This window comes from Oxyura jamaicensis, chromosome 5 (assembly GCF_011077185.1).
Source record: "Oxyura jamaicensis isolate SHBP4307 breed ruddy duck chromosome 5, BPBGC_Ojam_1.0, whole genome shotgun sequence".
Lineage (NCBI taxonomy): Eukaryota > Metazoa > Chordata > Aves > Anseriformes > Anatidae > Oxyura > Oxyura jamaicensis.
The window spans coordinates 42,553,726-42,572,089 of record NC_048897.1 but is presented as its reverse complement, the minus strand read 5'-3'; the positions used below and the strand labels follow the sequence as shown (position 1 = coordinate 42,572,089).

The 18,364-nt window shown below is 38.1% G+C and overlaps 1 protein-coding gene across 2 annotated transcripts in view; it reads right to left on the bottom strand.

The window, feature by feature from the left end:
- Positions 1-17,972, bottom strand: part of WDR25 (WD repeat domain 25) — a 64,591-nt gene extending 46,619 nt beyond the window's left edge. Inside the window, exons 1-2 of one of the 2 annotated variants that reach the window (XM_035327953.1) lie at positions 17,832-17,972; positions 14,754-15,529 (exon numbers count right to left, since the gene is read on the bottom strand). In XM_035327953.1, the coding sequence (XP_035183844.1) occupies positions 14,754-15,470 (717 nt within the window). In that variant the 5' untranslated portion in view covers positions 15,471-15,529; positions 17,832-17,972. Of the gene's footprint in view, positions 1-14,753; positions 15,530-17,490; positions 17,532-17,831 lie in introns of those variants that run through there. The other variant, XM_035327954.1, reaches the window with a different exon arrangement.
- Positions 17,973-18,364: the final 392 nt, after the last annotated feature.

The window sequence follows — 18,364 nt, the reverse complement described above, 5'->3', positions numbered from 1 at the left end:
TTCTTACAGAGAACGACATACTGGGCATAGGCACTATGACTGGAAAAACCTTCTGGTATTATCATAAACCATATTTCTTTGGTTGAAGATGTCAACACACCTTTGTAACACTTCATGATGGATTGCTACACTGCCAGTCTAATTTTCTATTGCTTCTCTCCTCTTCTTCTAATAAGAGTTTAACTGCTTGCTTAAAAAAAAAAAAGTTATATACACCGTGGTTCATGTGTTAAACTCATTGTCCAGATGTAGCAAAGAGAATGGACCAACTGATTCTCCATGCAGTGGTATGAGATGTAAAAAGAACAGAGGGGCTAAGCAAGAGTAACACTTTAAGAGTGCATTAAGTAAAATCTACTTCTTATACTGCTAAACCTTTAGAAGTAAAACATTTTTCACAGTCAGTAAGAAATTCCAGAAATGTAAGTACTACCTTGAGTAATTATTGTTAATTAACTAGCAATGAGGCACTATTTCCAAATGTGACATTTAAAGTACATAATGTGATTGTGAATATTCACAAAGATAATTAAGTTCATCTGCTTCAAGTCCTTGATTTCAGCACATCTGAAAACACCTCTTAAACTATCATTAGACCTGTAATCAAGTATTTTGTTGCTCAGGAAAATTGGATACCTTTGCTTACCTGCTAATGTAGGGAATATGTGTTCAAATGCAAGTACGTGGCTTGTGTTAAGAAACTCCTCTTCAGCCTAAAGCTGATAAAAACACTAATTTAGATTGTTTTCTCAGAAGAGATAGTTAAAAATAAGTTCCTCACACCATCAGATGGAAATGAAAATAAAAATAAAAATGATTGAGCTCCCCTAATTACACACACATTCATAAGACTGATGTGTGTGATAGTTATTTGAAAATACTCGTCATGAAGCCAGGAGCACACTACTGCGCATACTAAGGATGCCATCCACATTAGGTTGTATATTTTCTTCTGTCTTGTTTACAGCTGAGTCAAGGTCATTAGGAAAACATAAATTCAGTCAAACTGCAGGGATGAAATATGATGTATAGCACAAGAATGTTAACATCAGTGCATTGACATGATTCTGTTGATGAAGAAAGTCATAACTGTTACTGTCTTCAGAGAAGAAAGGAGCCTTTGAGCATCAACATTGATCTAGGCCATAATCAACACTTCCAGGAAGAGAAGAAACCTGAAAATAGGGGAAAAGAACTGACCCCAAGAACAGGGTGTCAGCAATGCCTTGACATTTTATCCTTTATTCTTCTAAGAGTAACGAAAGCCTCCTTCTACTAGAAAAGAGATTAATAAATAATGTGCTCCAAGATGTAGAAGAAACATTTTGGCAGCATTTTAAAGTGCAATAGATTAAGTTTCCTCTATTGCTCACCAATTATTTGTCATAGAGGATTTAATCAGTCAAAATAACAGTGTGAATAATTGCATGTTTTAAGGACGTCCTATGGGTCTGTATCTCTCAATCCAGTTTGACTAGCAACTTTATTCTATAACTGAAATATCAAGTCTCACCAAAAAAAAAATTGTCAAGAATGATGTTTGGAGAGAAAATAGAAGTGAAAAGTTTCTTTAAAAAGTTTTCTGAAAAAAATGTGTAATGCCAAGAAACTCCTGACCTTGTTCATTGTCCAAAAGATGGTTACTGCTGCTGCCTGCATGAACAAACACACATTTAGTGTTCTGTTTCAAAGGTGCATTAGAAGTGTTGGCAGCACCAACTGCCTGAAGAACAGACAAGATTATGAGATGCTCCCTGCTGCAGGTCATTAAACCCTGACTCTGCACCCTGCTTTTAACAGCAACCAGCTGGATTTTTGCTCAGGAGGGTGTAATGCTCCAAGAAAGCACTGGTCTTTTCTTCATCAGGGACAACACCTCACCCAAAGCAGTACATATACCTCAAATTCCCAATTCCATACCTGAGAAGGGTTTTCTCAAGAGATCCAACTGTTACCTACCCTCCCCAGTATCTGTTTCCTTAAGCTGTAAATGGACTGAGAAAGCAAGAAAAGTCTCTGGACATTAACAACTGTGAGAATTATGACCATGTTGCCATATTCCTACTGAAGACACAAGTTCAGATAAAAGTGATCTTCAGCCAAAGTAGTCAATAAAATCACAACTGTAGTTCTCCAATAAACAGTGCTAAAGGCACGTTTCAGGGGCAAAAAAGCTCAACCTACTCAGGCTTATCCAGGAAAAGAAATGCAGTGGAGGAGTAAAACATAGTATAGATCTTTCTTGCCCCTCTGCATTCTGTGTAGGAACTCCAAAAAATATCGTTGAAATACTTGGTCAAAATTCAGTAACACTTTTGGAAAGTTATGCGTGAACCACTTCTAGTCCCACACAAAGCGGTCAGCAGAATAAAACCAGCAGCAGGAGGTTACATTACACCAACAATACCAAGCAAACATTAGCCTGAAGCAAGTCAGGTCATCCAAGCAAGCATTAACAGAAGGCCAGCTGCTATGGTACACATCTGTAAAGCTACTGAAGATTTTAATCCTCTCAGAGAAGCTGGGTGCTCTCCAAGGGGTATTGCTTTTTAGAACAATCCAGCTAGGAAATAGAAGGGATAAATAAGAAGCTAAACTACATTGCTAGTATTGTTCTCCTGTTTTATTTCTGTAGAACTCTGGCAAGATATTAACTTTTGCCACTGCAGTGGAATAAATGTGTAAATTTCTGATATTCAAAACAGAAGTTACAGCAAATTAAGAGGAAAATAACATTTAAAAACATGTTTTTCACTATGGAAATTCATCCCCTCTACACAGATGGCATGACAGTATTGTACCATGCAGATCATAACCCAGTGTGCAGACTACACGTGCTACTTACTTGAATCATTTAAAAATCTACATCAAGTAATCTCTGAAGTAATATGGAAACTGATACTGAAGGAGCCTGGAGTCTAACACTAGGTATTAGGCACTCTGAATGAAACACCAGAAATTTTCAGCCAGAATATAAAACAAAAGTTGCAAGAGCAGTTGAGGCAAAGCAGACCAAACGGTAAGATTCATATGATCAGACTTCATGTGATATTTTAATTATCTGTGCCAAACAATCTGTTTTAGCTAAATTCCACTATTTGCAAAAGAAGGGGTATTCTTACCAAATGCTGAATAAGGCAAGAAGCCAATAAAAAAGCACCACAAGCTAGAGAGATTTTTTTTTCCTATTTCCCCTCTGAAAACAGGCAACCTTTACATTACAAACAAAGCTCACATAAAAGGCAATCTGTAAATAAGTACCTTTCCAGTAAAGGATGCTTAAAATATTACTTCATCAAAGATTCTGCTTTTCACAACAAAGTATTTCTGCCATTGACTGCCATCTTTTCACATAGTTTGTTCTTTACTGTGCAGAAGGATTCTGGGATAATCACACCTGAAGTGAACCACAGATTCTCCATAGATGATTAACAGTATGGAAGATGCTCATGCAGATTAATTTTTCAGCCACCTAAAAGTAATATAGCAATTATACATCTATTCTGGGCAGACAGCACAAGAGAAGTAACTTCCCCTCACACACCAAAATAAAGGGAATAATTCCCACCTATTCTGCAGTTACCCTTTAAGTGTTCTGTGACTAATCACTGCAATACAGCTAACCCTGTAGATGCATCTCAAATGAAAAGTTCCTGGAAAACTGTTAAGAGAAAAGCAGAAATTACAATATACTTCCAAATCAGTCAGCAATTTAAGCTATGGTTTGTTGTATAATATGAAAAGTGGGAAATATTTTGGCAGTAGGAGAAGCCAAGTACAGCAAAAGCACTTAAATCCACATCCCCAACCGTATACCACGTATACAAAGTTTCTGGCTTGAGAAAGAATACAAAATTCACTTCAGATAAATAAACTACTTTACACACAATATTAGGCATATTTGGGATGACATGATTAAAGCAGAGCATTTGATGCAAATAAATGCAGTAACACAAGGGAAATTAATATATAATGGCAAGTAGCTATTATAAATGACTTCAGAACACCAAATTTTTGATTGCTGTACTGTATAGGAGAAGAATAACATAGCATGCATTTGGCCGTTTCTCATCAATGTCACAGTAATAATAGCACATTAAGAATGATAATGGATTCAAAATACCTAAAAGCACAGTCACAGTAGTGGTCACTAGCAGTTAATAATTGTGCCCAAAACACTTAAGCAATCGATATCTTACCAGCAGGCAAAGGAGAAGAACTCCAGGAGAAGAGTACATGTATTATAACTCCCCAGGAGATGATTAGCTAAATTGCTATAGCCATTTATTAAATAATCTGATTTTCCTTTCACCTCAACGTATCATATTCATTAGCATCAATCACTTCCAAGTCACATACATCTATGCTCTATTAAAAGTGGGGATTCCTCATAAGTGTTAAAACACCTCAATTTCAGACTTAGAGTGCTTCAGAGGCAAATTGTACATCATGGTAAGCATCCTCGATTCCTACAGGGTAATTAAGGCCTGGATAGATACATTCAAAGACTTACTTGCACCCTGCAGATTTTGTACATCCATTACTAGAGTAAGAAATGATACTCTATTCAGAGAATAAGTATAGTCTTATCAACTACACTCCCAGCTTCTGAAACACGGCATATATATTTGCTGTTGACATGTAAGCTATTTCAGAAAACAGAGGGAGAAAACTGCCATTTACCAACCCTTTGGGGGAGTTGTTCGTTTTTACATTAAGCTTCAGTTAAACAGTGACTATCAAGTTCAAAACATACCTGTTTGGACTGTATTTCTGTATTATGCTACTGTGTTTATATTAAACTTGTGATTCACCAAAGGCCACTCTACAGCTTTTTATACAACTACATATATCAATATGATCAGATAACCATCTTTTCTATTAACGCAATCAATAAAACAAATAAGCATGAACATGAGAAACTAAAAGAAGCAATTTAAGCTGTCTCCTTCTGGCACATGATCCACAGAAGGGACAATGGCTATGGCCAAGCTCTGTTAAACCTAACCATCAGATGAAAGGCAGCTGCTCTACAGCACAGTCCTGACAGATACTGCTAACAGTGCTTAGTGTATTTCTACAATAGCACATGATAATGCATTGCTACAACAGTTCTAAAAATAATGTTGTACTTGAGTACAAATCTCTACCCACGAGAAATAGCCTAATCCCAATTTATGAGCAAATTCTGTTCCATCACCAATATTAACGGGTTGACTCTTATTTCACGAAGCAGTTGCTTCATCCTTATTGCTCATGCTGATTTGAAGTAATATCTAACTATGAGGGACAGTGTGCAGATAATGATTTAAAATAACGATCTGAAAGCCAACTTCCATCCATATATCAGTTGGCTTGCTCAAATCACTCTTTCATTACAACTATTATTTTTTTCAGTAACAAAAGCCAGCTGCACCCAATGTTACACCCCAAATCCATCACACAGCAGCAAGATTACAAAAGAAACTACGAATAACAAGTCCTACTTACAGCCAGGTTCACTACAAGAGTTTAGACACCACGGTACACATAAAGGTTAAATGAGGTACAAAAAAGTCACTTGTGTACGCAACATTACACAAAAGTGTTCCAGATACACTTGCTGATTAAGCTGGTATCACAAACACCAAGCTGGGGCAGAAAGCAGCTAGAAGCTCCAGAGAAAACAAGGAGGAAATGAGAAGCAAGAAACATTGTCAAGAAAGAGAAGACATGAAAAGTCTGGCTAGGGAGTCTAACAGAGTCATGGAAAAGAAAGTGAACAAACGAGAAAGCAAGGAAATAAGTCATCGGAAACATACAAACTAGTAACATACCTTATCATGCTGATTCTTATCTAAATTAATGCCCTTACATCAGCCACTTATTTCTCCTCACAAATATGAAAATATTCTTAAAAAAAAAAAAATGTATAGTTCTCAAATTTAAATGCTGACCCAAAACTATTAGAGAAATTTCCTTATGCAAAGTAAGCACTTTCAGGCAGACTTTTTCAATTATCTGTATATGAGACGATTAAGCTGTAGGACTATAACAGCCTTATAGCTTTACCTGCTTATAGTTTGTAGTTACAAATTATATTTTTCCCTGAGCAGCTCCAGGCCAGTTCTATATATAGCATGCAGAAACCTCAATAACCAGTCAGTAACACCGCTAACTAAATCTGCGGCACGCTATTTCTCCACCAACAACTTTAAGCTTATCATTAAGGAAGACATATTGCTCACATGGCAAAAGTTATATTCTAGCCATTAACCGCAACATTCAGAATAAGAAAAATTATTTTAGTGAGGAAATGCTAATGTAGAAAAAGGCAACAAGCCTAGAGAACAGAGTGAATTCAAATATCTTACTTTATAAAGGAAGGTGCTACACAGCTGGCATGTGTACAACATACAAACATGCAGTCTTTATTATTTGTCATTCTCTCCCACGCCATTGTCTTTAGTCTATTAGCCAACTGAAACATTTAAGAAAGGTAGAAAGTTTCTATAATTGCATTTTAGATATGTCCTGGGATTAAAAGCAGCAGCTGGGTTTAAAGTTAGAAAATAAATAAGTCTGCACGTTCCATCGTGCATGTACTGGAAGACAAATCAAACACTTCCAGACCAGCCACATAATGCATTTCTCTTTGAAGATGGAGGATTACTGCAACGAAACATGATGTGTATGATAGGAGATGGTAAGTCATTAGTTCCACAGTAGTGAAGCAAGATCTCTGAAGAACAAAGTTTTTATTAATGTTTCTTTTTCCCTTTAATTTAAAGGGAATCTATAACTAACACTTGTCTTTATAGCATAAATATATAAGATTATCATTAAAGTTCTACTGGGCTTCATCTAAAAATCAAAAGGCAACAACCTTTGGTACATTTACTGATATTATAAGCCTAAAGATGCAGCAATTTTACATGTGCTAAAAATAAAGTCTTTTAAAAAGAAAAAAGACAAGAACAAAAACATAAGTGATAGAAACTTCAGGCAAATTGCCTCTGCTCCTGATGCTGGATAAATCCAACACAAGTAATCTCTCTATAGAACCTGAAAAAGTAGAGCAAAGCTTCTCAAAGATCTGTTTCCTTGACAACATTGACAGACCAAGAGAGGTAGGGAATCCAAGTCATAAGATGTCTTGTAGTTTTGTTAGCAGATTTTTTAAAAAAATATATGTAGCAGTATGTAAGAGGCATTTATAAAGCAAGACTTCTAGAAAAGAAGCAAACTTACACTGGTGTTATTTATGTTTTTAAACAGTAGAAACATTTGGGATTTCTCTGCCAGTGATAAGGTTGATACTCCCACAGTGCATTAAAGTAACTTGAGAACATAAAACTATCCTACCTCTGTTATTTACAAGCTCCAAAAATCACAACATTTTGACCAGGAATATTACTGAAGCATCTGGAAGGGAGATAACACCACAATATGCTTTTCCCATCTCAGATGATGTTCTGCTCCATAGAGCTGTCCACAGAGATCCTACATGTAATTGGAGGGCTTAATTTATGACATTATCAGCTAAGCTTCATTAGGGACACTGCTCCATTGCCATCTCTGGCACCGACGTTTTCCTCTGCTATGCTGGCAAACGTCGTTGGCTATGCTGGGGGAGGACAAGGTTGCTTACTTGCCTGCTAAAACCCACATAGGAGGAAGACAGTAAACAGCTGGAAGAGCTCTTAGCAGAAAGGAAGTGCAAAGCTCAGCAATTCAGGACAGACAGGTTTCTAAGAAAAAGTCAGGCAAACATTTAATATCTTTGATATTTCTGTAACTAATGAGTGACCAAAAACATCCTTCTATATAACGTGAAGAAACAGAATGTCTTCTTCCACAACATTTTAAGGATATTCAAGAGTCATACTCCATCCTTTTGGATTCCTGGAGAAAGAAAGGCTTGTAAAATAACATTGTCACAAGAGCTGTATATCTGGTGCGTCTCACCCACTGTCACTTTGCTCACTCTCAACTAAATTTCAGAGGTCTGAGAAGGACTTTATTGCCCCTCAAGATTTAACAAACTAGGCAGCTGAATAAAAAATGAAAGACATTGCAGAAGCCCTGAAGGACAGAGAAGTTGAAGAAAATCCACAGCTAGCCAGCCTCAAGACACAGCCAGACTCCGTCAGTTCTACTGCTTTCAGAATAGCTTTATTTTCTGAACTTTAAGTAATTCCCACTTCTGGAAAACACAGGCATATTAGCTGTACCATGAAGTATCATTCTTCCCCTGCTCCTCTTCCCCAAAGCTACATCTTCAAACATGGCCATAAAACAGGAAAATCTCACTGCATGGGGCACTCCTCTAGTATTCCACACAGAGACCCGAATTCAGGAGGCATTTCCATGCGTGATGTTGGTGGTTTTACCTTGCTAGGCAGCTGAGCTCTACCACAACTGCTCCGTCACTCCCTCTCCTCCTCAAAAGCTGAGGAGAAAAAAACAACTCATGGGTTGAGATAAGGATAATTCAATTAAAGGAAAAAATATTATTAAGGGAAAATTACTATTAATTAAATAATGTAACTAAAGGAAAAAGGGGGAAAAAAGCAAAGGCCATGTGGAAGTGCAGAGGAAATAAATTACGCTCTACTTCCCACCAACAAGCGATGCTTGACGACATCCTTGAAGGAGGGCCTCAATGCACGTAGCCGTTGTTCAGGAGAACAGACATTTTCACAACGAGAGCCCACACCCTCCCCTTTTCTTCCTTTTCCCACCTTTATTGCTGAGCATGACACCATATGGCACAGAACATCCCCTTGGTCAGTTTAGGTCAGCTGCCCTGGTGATGTTCCCTCCTCACCTCACCCCCAGCGTGCTGGCTCTGGTGGGGGATTAGAAAAAGTCCTGATGCTGTGCCAGTATTCCTCAGCAATGGACAAAACACTGGTGTGAAACCAGTGCTGTTCTAGCTACACATGCAGAGCACAGCACTGCATGGGCCGCTCCAGGGAAAGTTAACTCTATCCCAGCCAGAACCAGCAGAGAAGTAAAACAAAAGCCCTTACAGAACTGAAAACATAACCCAGAAGCTGAGATATTCACCGCTTTTTTGTTTAATACCAATTTTTGTGCAAGCATTAGGATAAATTCCAGTCTAAAGGAGTACTGAATTTAGTTCTTGTTAACAAAAAAGGAAAGAAAACAGTGGCCTACCAAACAGTGTAGATATCAGGATGCTGCTGTTTATACTCAAAGAAACATACTCCTTTGAAAAATCCTTTGAGGCACAAGAGTGTGTCAACTACTAAGAACATAATAAAAACTATATAAGTCATCTCCAGCTGTGGATTCTGAGAAAGTGAACAAAGGCATTACAAGGATTTCTGTTTCCTTGACAACAGCATTGCTGGAAACAAGAAAATAATTAAAAAAATACATCTCCATATAACAACGATCTCCAAACGTATCTAGGTATTAACACATAAAAACATGTAACAATCCCACCAACATTTTTGTGATGAAGAGACCAAAATCCACCACCCTCCCAAATTGTTCTTTACCAACTTGCATTAATGGCTTTTGCAGAACGGTCGGGTAAGAGCTGGCTCTTACCTCCTGACCTGTATTATCACCCAGACAGAATCACAGCCAGAAGCTTTTGTTCATGGTCAAGCACACTCCTTCCTGCATGATGCTCCTTTTCTTATAAAATAAGCATTATGTGGAAAAAATAGATGAAATAATTTCCATAGAAAAAGACCAAGGTATATAGAGAAAGGCTTTCAGCACTCAAGAAACTAGTATTACTATACACACATGTATCAAATAAGCATACTTTCATCCTAATAATCAGCGAGCTCAAAATCCTTGGAAAAAAATATACATAGTTCTAAACAGAAAAAGGAACAAGACATGATTAAGAAAAGTCAGCTTCAGTATTTCAGAATAGCCTATTTAGTAGCCTCTTCAACAAGAGAATGACAGTGCTTTTTTCCTCACACCTAGGTAAGCAGTACATTCTCCATTCTCCAAAATGAGTTTCTTTGCCACTTCCAAGATAATGGGAAGAACTTCTTGTTACTTTTACAATACAGTATTAGAAGTGCACTGACATTGAGCAGATCACTTTGAAAGTTCTTTCAATTAAAGTGTAATGAGTGCATTTAAGTCTCCCCAAAATCTCATTTTGTGCATCAGCTACAGTTAAATGAGCATTGTCACAAATTTTAAAATCAATCTAAAAATCAGAATGCTTGGGGTACTAGTAGCATGGCATCTAACCCTGCTCAGTGAGCAGCTTGAACCTAGCCTAGTGGTGACAAGGCTATAACCATCTGACAGCTACGTGTGAGTTTATAGGAAGCAAGCTGGCATCCTAAATTCAGTCCCGTATTAACAGACAGGCATGTAGCAGAACAATGAGCACCTATACTGGCTCCTTCCAATGAATTGCTTGCAGAAGGTTTGAAAACAAATGTCAGAACTTGTTACTCTGACACAGGGTTAACAGTGATGCGTAGGAAATCTCTATTGCCATCACAAGTGTCACACACGTTATATGGATGAATAGAGGCTATCATGTTCCACTGCTTCCAGCCTGATACAGCAGGATCAAGAATAACAAATTCATGGAATATACTACTATGCCATCTTTGTCCTACAGAACACACAACCACAAAAGAATAAAAGATGAAATTCTGAATAATAATAAAAATAATAATAATAATAGTTCTATTAGTATTAGATTCACCCCAGAAAGCAAAATCCATACATTAGATTTGACCAGTGTAAGTTATATAACACCCTGGGGCTAACACCCTTGGACAAGATAGTCTCATAACACCAGAGAAGTATCTGGTGGAGATCTACTGAGTTAGGAAGTTACAAAGATTAAATGCTTTGGAGCTCAGAAATCCCCTGACTTTCAAATGAGCATTGGCTAGAGGAGGACTTAAAGGCCATAAATCTTTGCCAAGTTCATTTTCTCTTGGCATCTACTTACTGACCCTACTACTAGAGACTGACCGCTGGGCAAGACCCTGCTACTTAAGACAAATTGCTGTATTCAATGACAACCTGTGATTTAGGATTCTATATTTGGGGTTCTAAACCAGAAATACCTGAGCAGGGTTGATTTTCAGAAAGTTCTGAGTATCCACACTACAAAATTTAGGTACCTTTAATAACTGTGTTGTCTCAAAATTTATTGAAAATTTACTAACCAAGATATTAAAATCACAACCTCTGTTTAAGTTGACAAAATCAAAAGTGGCAGTAGCAAATTTCTAAATTTTAGTTAGAGCAGTTTTTGAAACAAAAGGTATAGGGAAAAAAAGTATTATGCCAAGAATCAAATCAGTTTAGACAAACACACAGACAATCATGTTCAGAATCCTTAAAATGTATACTTAAACTAGAAACAAAAGCCACTAAAAATTCATTTAGAATGCATTAGCGAAGAAGAGCACTACCACACTCATTTGAATCAGTGCTTCCAACCTAAGGTAGCTGGCAAAAGAGGCAGGAAACTTATCAGCTTCCCCTTCATATCTTTGAAAGGGGAAGATCAAAAATCAAAGAAAATGGAGGATAAAGGACTATTGCCAAAACCTAAATATAACTATTTTCCATTCCTTAATTTAAAAAAAAAATAAAAAAAAAAAAAAAAAAAAAAAACTAAATAAGTAAATCAAAGCATGAAGATTTCTCCTAAATCTTCTGGACTGGAAGAAATGTGGGTAATTAACCTACAACACCTATAGCTTCCCATATGAAGTTGCATCTTACTTTCAAGTCCATATGAAGTTTACTCATATCTTTAGCAACACGTGCATAAACTTTAAATTTAATGTCTTTCAACACACAAAATGGAGGCAAACACTAACGTCTCCCATTCTTTAAAAGAGTAATTACCATCCCGTAGAAGTTACCATCCCTTTCTAAGATACTGAAGGGCCCCATCTGCTGGTAGGAGTGTTACTCTGGAGCATTACACCGCTGAGCTGGTAACCGATTTTTTCCAACAGTACCAGTTGATAACTGTTCCGTTCGCTTTCTTAAATGCAACCATACACACCGAAAAAAAAAATCATTAAGAACAAACACTTATTATGCAAAAACAAAATCCTATGAAACATTTCTTCCTAAGTATGTAAGACATTTACACAAAGCTCTCCAGATGATCTTACCCAACACTAGCTTACTCTTCAGTCAACAGACTGAAAACATCAACTCAATTTTTGCAAACATTGTAGTAAGACTTACAGCAATTCATAAAGAAGATGGTAAAGTGCACACTAGTTAAACTTGACAAACAAAAAAGGAAGACTTATCTACCCAGATTTAAACAGGATATATACATAATACAAAAAAAAACATTATCAGTTCCATTTATATATTTCAGATATATCCCTGTATGATATGGAATATAAAATATACAATCATGATTTACTCATAATATCTTAGATGGGAATAAAGAAATTAAAATTTCTAAATTAAGACAGAAATACTTGGGTTTAGCTTTCTTCTTATGTTAAAAAAAAAAAAAAAAAAAAAATCCTTTCCCAGAAAGGAAAGTTCTTAGTTTGTGATGAAAAATTTAAGAGGAGAATATTTAAACACTGAAGAACATAAAAGATGCAAAACTGGCTAAATAATACAAAAATTGCTTATGACTATACTTTAGTTTTGATTAAATGAAAAGATCTATGAGCACCACAGTCTGATCTGCTTAGACAGAACTCTCAGTTCTGAGAAATCTCCACTGATATTGGACTGATATCTTCAAACAATAAATATCATGCTGCACAGGCTGAAGTTAAGGACTGAATCCAGGATACTTACACAAAAATATTAATTTTCAGTAATTCACGATTAACTGGAAGCACACATTTTGTGGCTCTGGATTGCCTACTTGCCTTGATTCTATGAGGATTTTAGGCTTCTAACTGTTCTTTGAGTCTTATCCAAATCAGATGCTCAAAGTAAATACTGCAGACATCCTGAGTGTCTGTTACCATGGATATTCCCATTAAAAGGAAAGAAGAACAAGTTTCCACTGCCTGGATTTAAACTATTAATTCCAAGCAGGTGTTTTTGGAAGAAAACAACAAAAGGAAAAGCTGAAGGAAGTTACGGGATTGAAAAATAAATAAATAAAATAGTACGTTTACATCTGTGTTTTCAATTGCTTGTTTTATGCTTACACCAGAAAATGGACAACTCCAGGCAATGGCAGACAGCCAAGAAAAAAAAATCCCAGGAGAGAAACCACTGCTGTCATAGTCATTAGAGATTTATGGGCTCATGACCCTTGAAAGTTAGAGAAATTAGTTCCGTAACATCCAGAAAATGTTTAATCTAACTGTGCCCTCTACTGGCTCGAAAGGTATTTGTATAAAGGCACAAACTTCAAAGATGCTACTGCTCATACCTTAAGTCTTCAATCTCATTAAGAAATAGCAGTAAGAAGCATTCCTTTCTAGGTATTTCTCTACAGCTTACCTTTCAAAATACTGAGATGCACTTTAGTAGGTTTTATATCAGTTATGTTGTCACTTTACTGATGTTTTAGATTCCTATACTCTGAAGTGTGGTGAACATTAACATATTCCATTTACATTTATTTCCATAGTTTGGGGCACCTAAAGCAAATAGATTCCATCAAATAACAGCTTTACTGTTAAAGATTGCCTCCAAACAGAGGTGGAAACATTGCTTTAGTAAATACAAGAATAAACCTTCTTCTCGTTTACAACATAAAAAGCAGACAGGCTATTAGTCACACTTTTTTTTAATAATTTTACATAGCAATGACAACTTTCATTTATGTTGTTTTACCAAGTTTAGTACATCTATAATTACTTTCACTTGTCACTGAAATAAGGCTCTGGGATGGTAAACAAGCAGTATCTTAAAATGTCATACACATTCCTAAAGTCAAATTGAGACATATAGAAATCAAAAGGTACATATAATTTTGTACAACCCAAATATACAATGCAGCTTGCCAAAAACATCCAAGAGGGCCTTTTGCATACCATATTTTCTGTCTAAGGTTGTTCTTCAGTTAGCAGTCAAGATTTAACCTATTCAGTATATAAAGGAAGATTTGCAAAGAAAAACAAGTGTACTTTTGTCTTCTGTTTTGCCTTTATGAAAAAGATGGACAAGAATACTTTGGAAAGAATTACCTTACAGGTCAAAGTATTCAAAATTCACTAATATGACAGGTTATGCTGGCTAGAAGCGAAATTAAGAGAATAAGAGTTTAAAAAGATAAGCAATTGAGAGGAGGAAGTTTTATTTATAGTATAAGTCCTGTTTTTTTCTTTTCTGTGAATACCAGTGCTTTAAGAGACATTAAGGAGGGAAAGAAAAGAACTAGAGCTATGTCTGAGATTCAAGAACACCACCGCTTCAAAGATGTGAAGTCAGCACTTATTTCAGAACCTGTACCACAGTGCTTACGGCCACTGGGACCTTAGATAGGAAGTAACAACAACCTAACGTTAATACAAATTACAAGATACAACCCAGTAGAAATCCAACTTCTTAAATTAAGATCTAAAACACATCTAATAAAAAAAAATATATGAAATAACAGGATTGTAGGTACATTAAAGCATTAGGCTGGAAGTTCATAACAGGTCTGGTACGTAAAAGCATCTCCTCCCATTAATTTAATGCATATGGTGGAACTGCCAAACACACTGCCAAAAAGATACTAATCTCAGAAGATCATTATTTAATACAGTATTTTTAAGCTAGTTGATCAGTCCAAAAAACATCTTGTTTTACATTACCTTGATTGTTTTATCCATAGAAGCTGAGAGAAGCATGTGACTTTGTTCTCGTACCGGACACCACTGGATTTCATTAACAGGACTGCTGTGTTTAATCATATGAAATACTAAGCTTTTGGGGATTTCAGTTAATTTATATTTGGATCCCAAATATGGCTTAATTATTTCAGATATCTTTCTCATAGTCTGCTCTCCTGATACGTCTAGCTTCACATCACAATTTGAGCTTTCACCCTGTTCAGACTCTTTTTTTCCACAGGTACTGGAGTTTTCTTGACGCAGTCTTTTGGGGATATATGGTCTAATTCCTTTTATAGTTGTAGGACTGTCTATATGTATTCGCTTTTGGGAAGTGCCATTTCCAGAGTTTCTCGAAGAGCTCGATGCCTGTTCATAGTTTTTGTAGGGCATACATAATGCAGCATGGCTAGAGTATGCTCTCCTACTGTAAGGAGATGTCAAATCAGTGTTATTATTTGGTGCATAATGCTCGGGAAGATCTTCACAAACAATACTTATGCCAAAATTGTCAGTGCTCTCAGTAGGCTGCATTTCATATGTAGATTTTGTTCTCAAACTACCAGGTGCAAAGTATTGAACAGGCTTCACAGAAGAACTCGGAAGGCTTGTTTGTCTGCTAGAAGTACTGGGGACTTCAGTCTTTTCAGTTTCTGCCTCGGGGTCTGAATCATCATAAGCAACCAGTGAGGAACTCATTATGGCTTGATATAGCAGACTCCAGAAACCTCAGTGCTGGAATCCTCCAAAACAACGATCTACAATAAAAAAATTGACCATTCAGAGCACAATTTATTATGGACACTACACTATGTGTAACTTAAAGATATAAGCTTTTCTTAACAAAATCCTTAAGTATTTTACTCCTGTTTATTCCTGGAATGTATTCCTCTATTATAGCACATCTGTACGTTCAATTGTGCAACATCAATTGCCTCCAAGCACTTTGCATACATTTTTAATGCACTGCAGAGATGCATTTGCATACCGGAACACAAGGAAAAAATGAGTGTGGAAAGGAAAACAAACTTCCAGCATGAGTACTGCAAATCACTCCCACCTAACTTGCAGTAGAACTCCCTCCTCCTCGGACGTGAACAAGAGGGCAGCGTAATTATGCAGTGGTTTAGGATGTTCATTTATAATAACAAACACTACAGGTGCTTTGGAGTGAAAGTAACAGTAACGGTTTCTTTCAACTCCTCCCTGCTGCTAAGCATGAAGGAGTGCAATTTGCTACTAAAACAGTCAATGTATTTTTGATCCACTCGGTAGTCTTACACGATGAAGAATTTTTCTAACTACCTTCCGAGGTAGCTCTACGCAGCCTTTAGTGTAACAGGCATAGGCCAGAAGCTACACTGAATTCACTGCTCACACTTACAGAAAATAAAGTTTACTGTGGAGCTAACTTTTTCATACCTTCTATGAAAGTCACATGCTGAGATTATCTGTGTAACCTGGAATAATTTACAACTGTAACAATCCCAAAAAAAGGTTTCTTTTAAAATCTATGTGGCACATGTGGACTACAGGTTTAGCTACATTCAAATCATAGATGGTTCCTGCAAAAATAACGTTTAACCTCTGCTGTTTGCGATCAGAAAGTACTGCTACCCTTCAATTACTAAGATTGATTAAATGGGAAACTATTTCTGCTTTGTTTTCTTGCTCAGCTGTGAGCACTCATGGTGCTACAATGATTTAACCTCCAAGACTTCCAGATCAGTTTCTGAAATCTTCAATTTAGGTCAGAGAAGCTACCCTCAAAAGCATCTGGACTGAGACTGCTGTCTGAAAGGCAGTTGTCCATAAGCATTTGCAGGGTTGATGCCACAAATGATAGTCCTACAAACACCACTGCTGGAGTAGTACGCTGGAACTTGTAAGGATTACTACTTTAACTTCAGAATGAGATCTATTTGAATTAAAATGAGCAGGTTTTATTTAACCTACAGCACAGTTTCATCACAGGCTGCGGTCTGCATTCTGTGACAAAGTTGGTAAGCACAAACCCCATTCAGACATACACATTCATCAACATCAGACCCTTTCCAAGTGATCAAAATGCTTAACTGGAACACAGATACTAACATTCTACCACATAAAAGCATCAAGATCTCCCTCTAGAGGGCATTTTGTCTTTATCTGTGGTTTATGACACTTGTAAATTTCAGCAACTTACATCTGCAAGAGGTGTTCTGTTTTTGTTTGTTTTGAGTAATACAGCTTCATTTGTTAAAACAGCATTGCACTTAGACAACGTCAAAGGAAAGGAAAAATAATTAAGAAGTGTTCCAGAACAACTCATTTAAAAACAGTAAAAGTAGTAATAACCGTCCTTCTTCCCTCAAGTCAACTTTATTTGAAAACTCTCGCCAAATAAGTACTAATGCTGAAGGACTGCACTTCACAAATGACAGTAAGTGGTTATTATTCATATCGTAAGATTGGAAACAGATTCTAACCAAGATTCACAATGAACAAACATGGTAAGAAGCTGACCTCTGGCTGAAAGCTATGAACGAAGACATACAAGTAAAATGGGTTAAACTTTCAAAAACCACTTTATTTTGTTTTTAAACATGCAGAGAAAAGAAGCAATGCAACGGTGAGGTTCTGAGGTAAGCAGAAGGCATTTTCTTGCAGGTATCAGGATAAGAATAAAAGGCGTTACTGAAATGAAACTGCTAAATTACACTGGTCAACATAAACTCATCCCAGCACAACACTCAGCACCCACAGGCCTCAGTATTCTGGGAACAGCAATGCATTCATCACCAAGCCTTGCCATGGAGCTCCTCTTTCTAAGGAAAAACCCCAGCTAGAAGTTCCTTATGCTGCCCTACAGAAAAAAGACCAGAGGTGCTTCCTCAGAAGCACACCTTAACCACCTGCTAACTTAATAACGGCTTGATTTAAGCCAACAGAGACGCCTGAAGACGTTTCAACAGAGCTTTGTTGCCCTGAGCTGGGAGCCAAGGAGATCCCGAGGCAGGCTCCAGGCCCCCCAGCGAGGCCCCGGCCGCTCCCCCCCGCCCCGCCGCGGTCCCCCAGTACCTGAGGGGCGGCCCCGGAACCCAGCCTCCCGCGCCAGCTCCGCCGTTTATAAACGCGCCGGGCAGAAACCGCTCCCCTCGCTCTAACAGGCCGGCTTCTCGCCGTTCCCGCGCAGGCACAGCGCGTTGCGGCGGGCAGTGCTGAGGCCGCGGCTCGCTGGGCGATGGCGAGTCCTTCCGCGGGGGCCGCTGGGGGCAGGAGGGGCTGCTGGATGCGGGTGGGGACAATGAGGGAGGAAATGATGGTTCCGGGAGGAGCGCGTTTCCCAGCCGGAACGGGACGCGTGGAGCCGGGGAGGTGGCGCACGGGCCGCGAGGGGCCGGGCGGGAGCGGCTCTGCCACGATCGCGTCTGACAGGACCGGGTCGGGTCTGACGGGGCCGGATCTGCGGGGATCGGGGAGCTCCGGGCGCGCAGAGGGGAGCAGCCCGCTGCCCCCGGCCTGTACGTGAGTGACCGGTAGCGCCCGGCAGCCGGCGGGGTCTGCGGTTCCCCTTCCCCTCGGGGCTGTACGGAGCTGGCGCTGGGAATGGT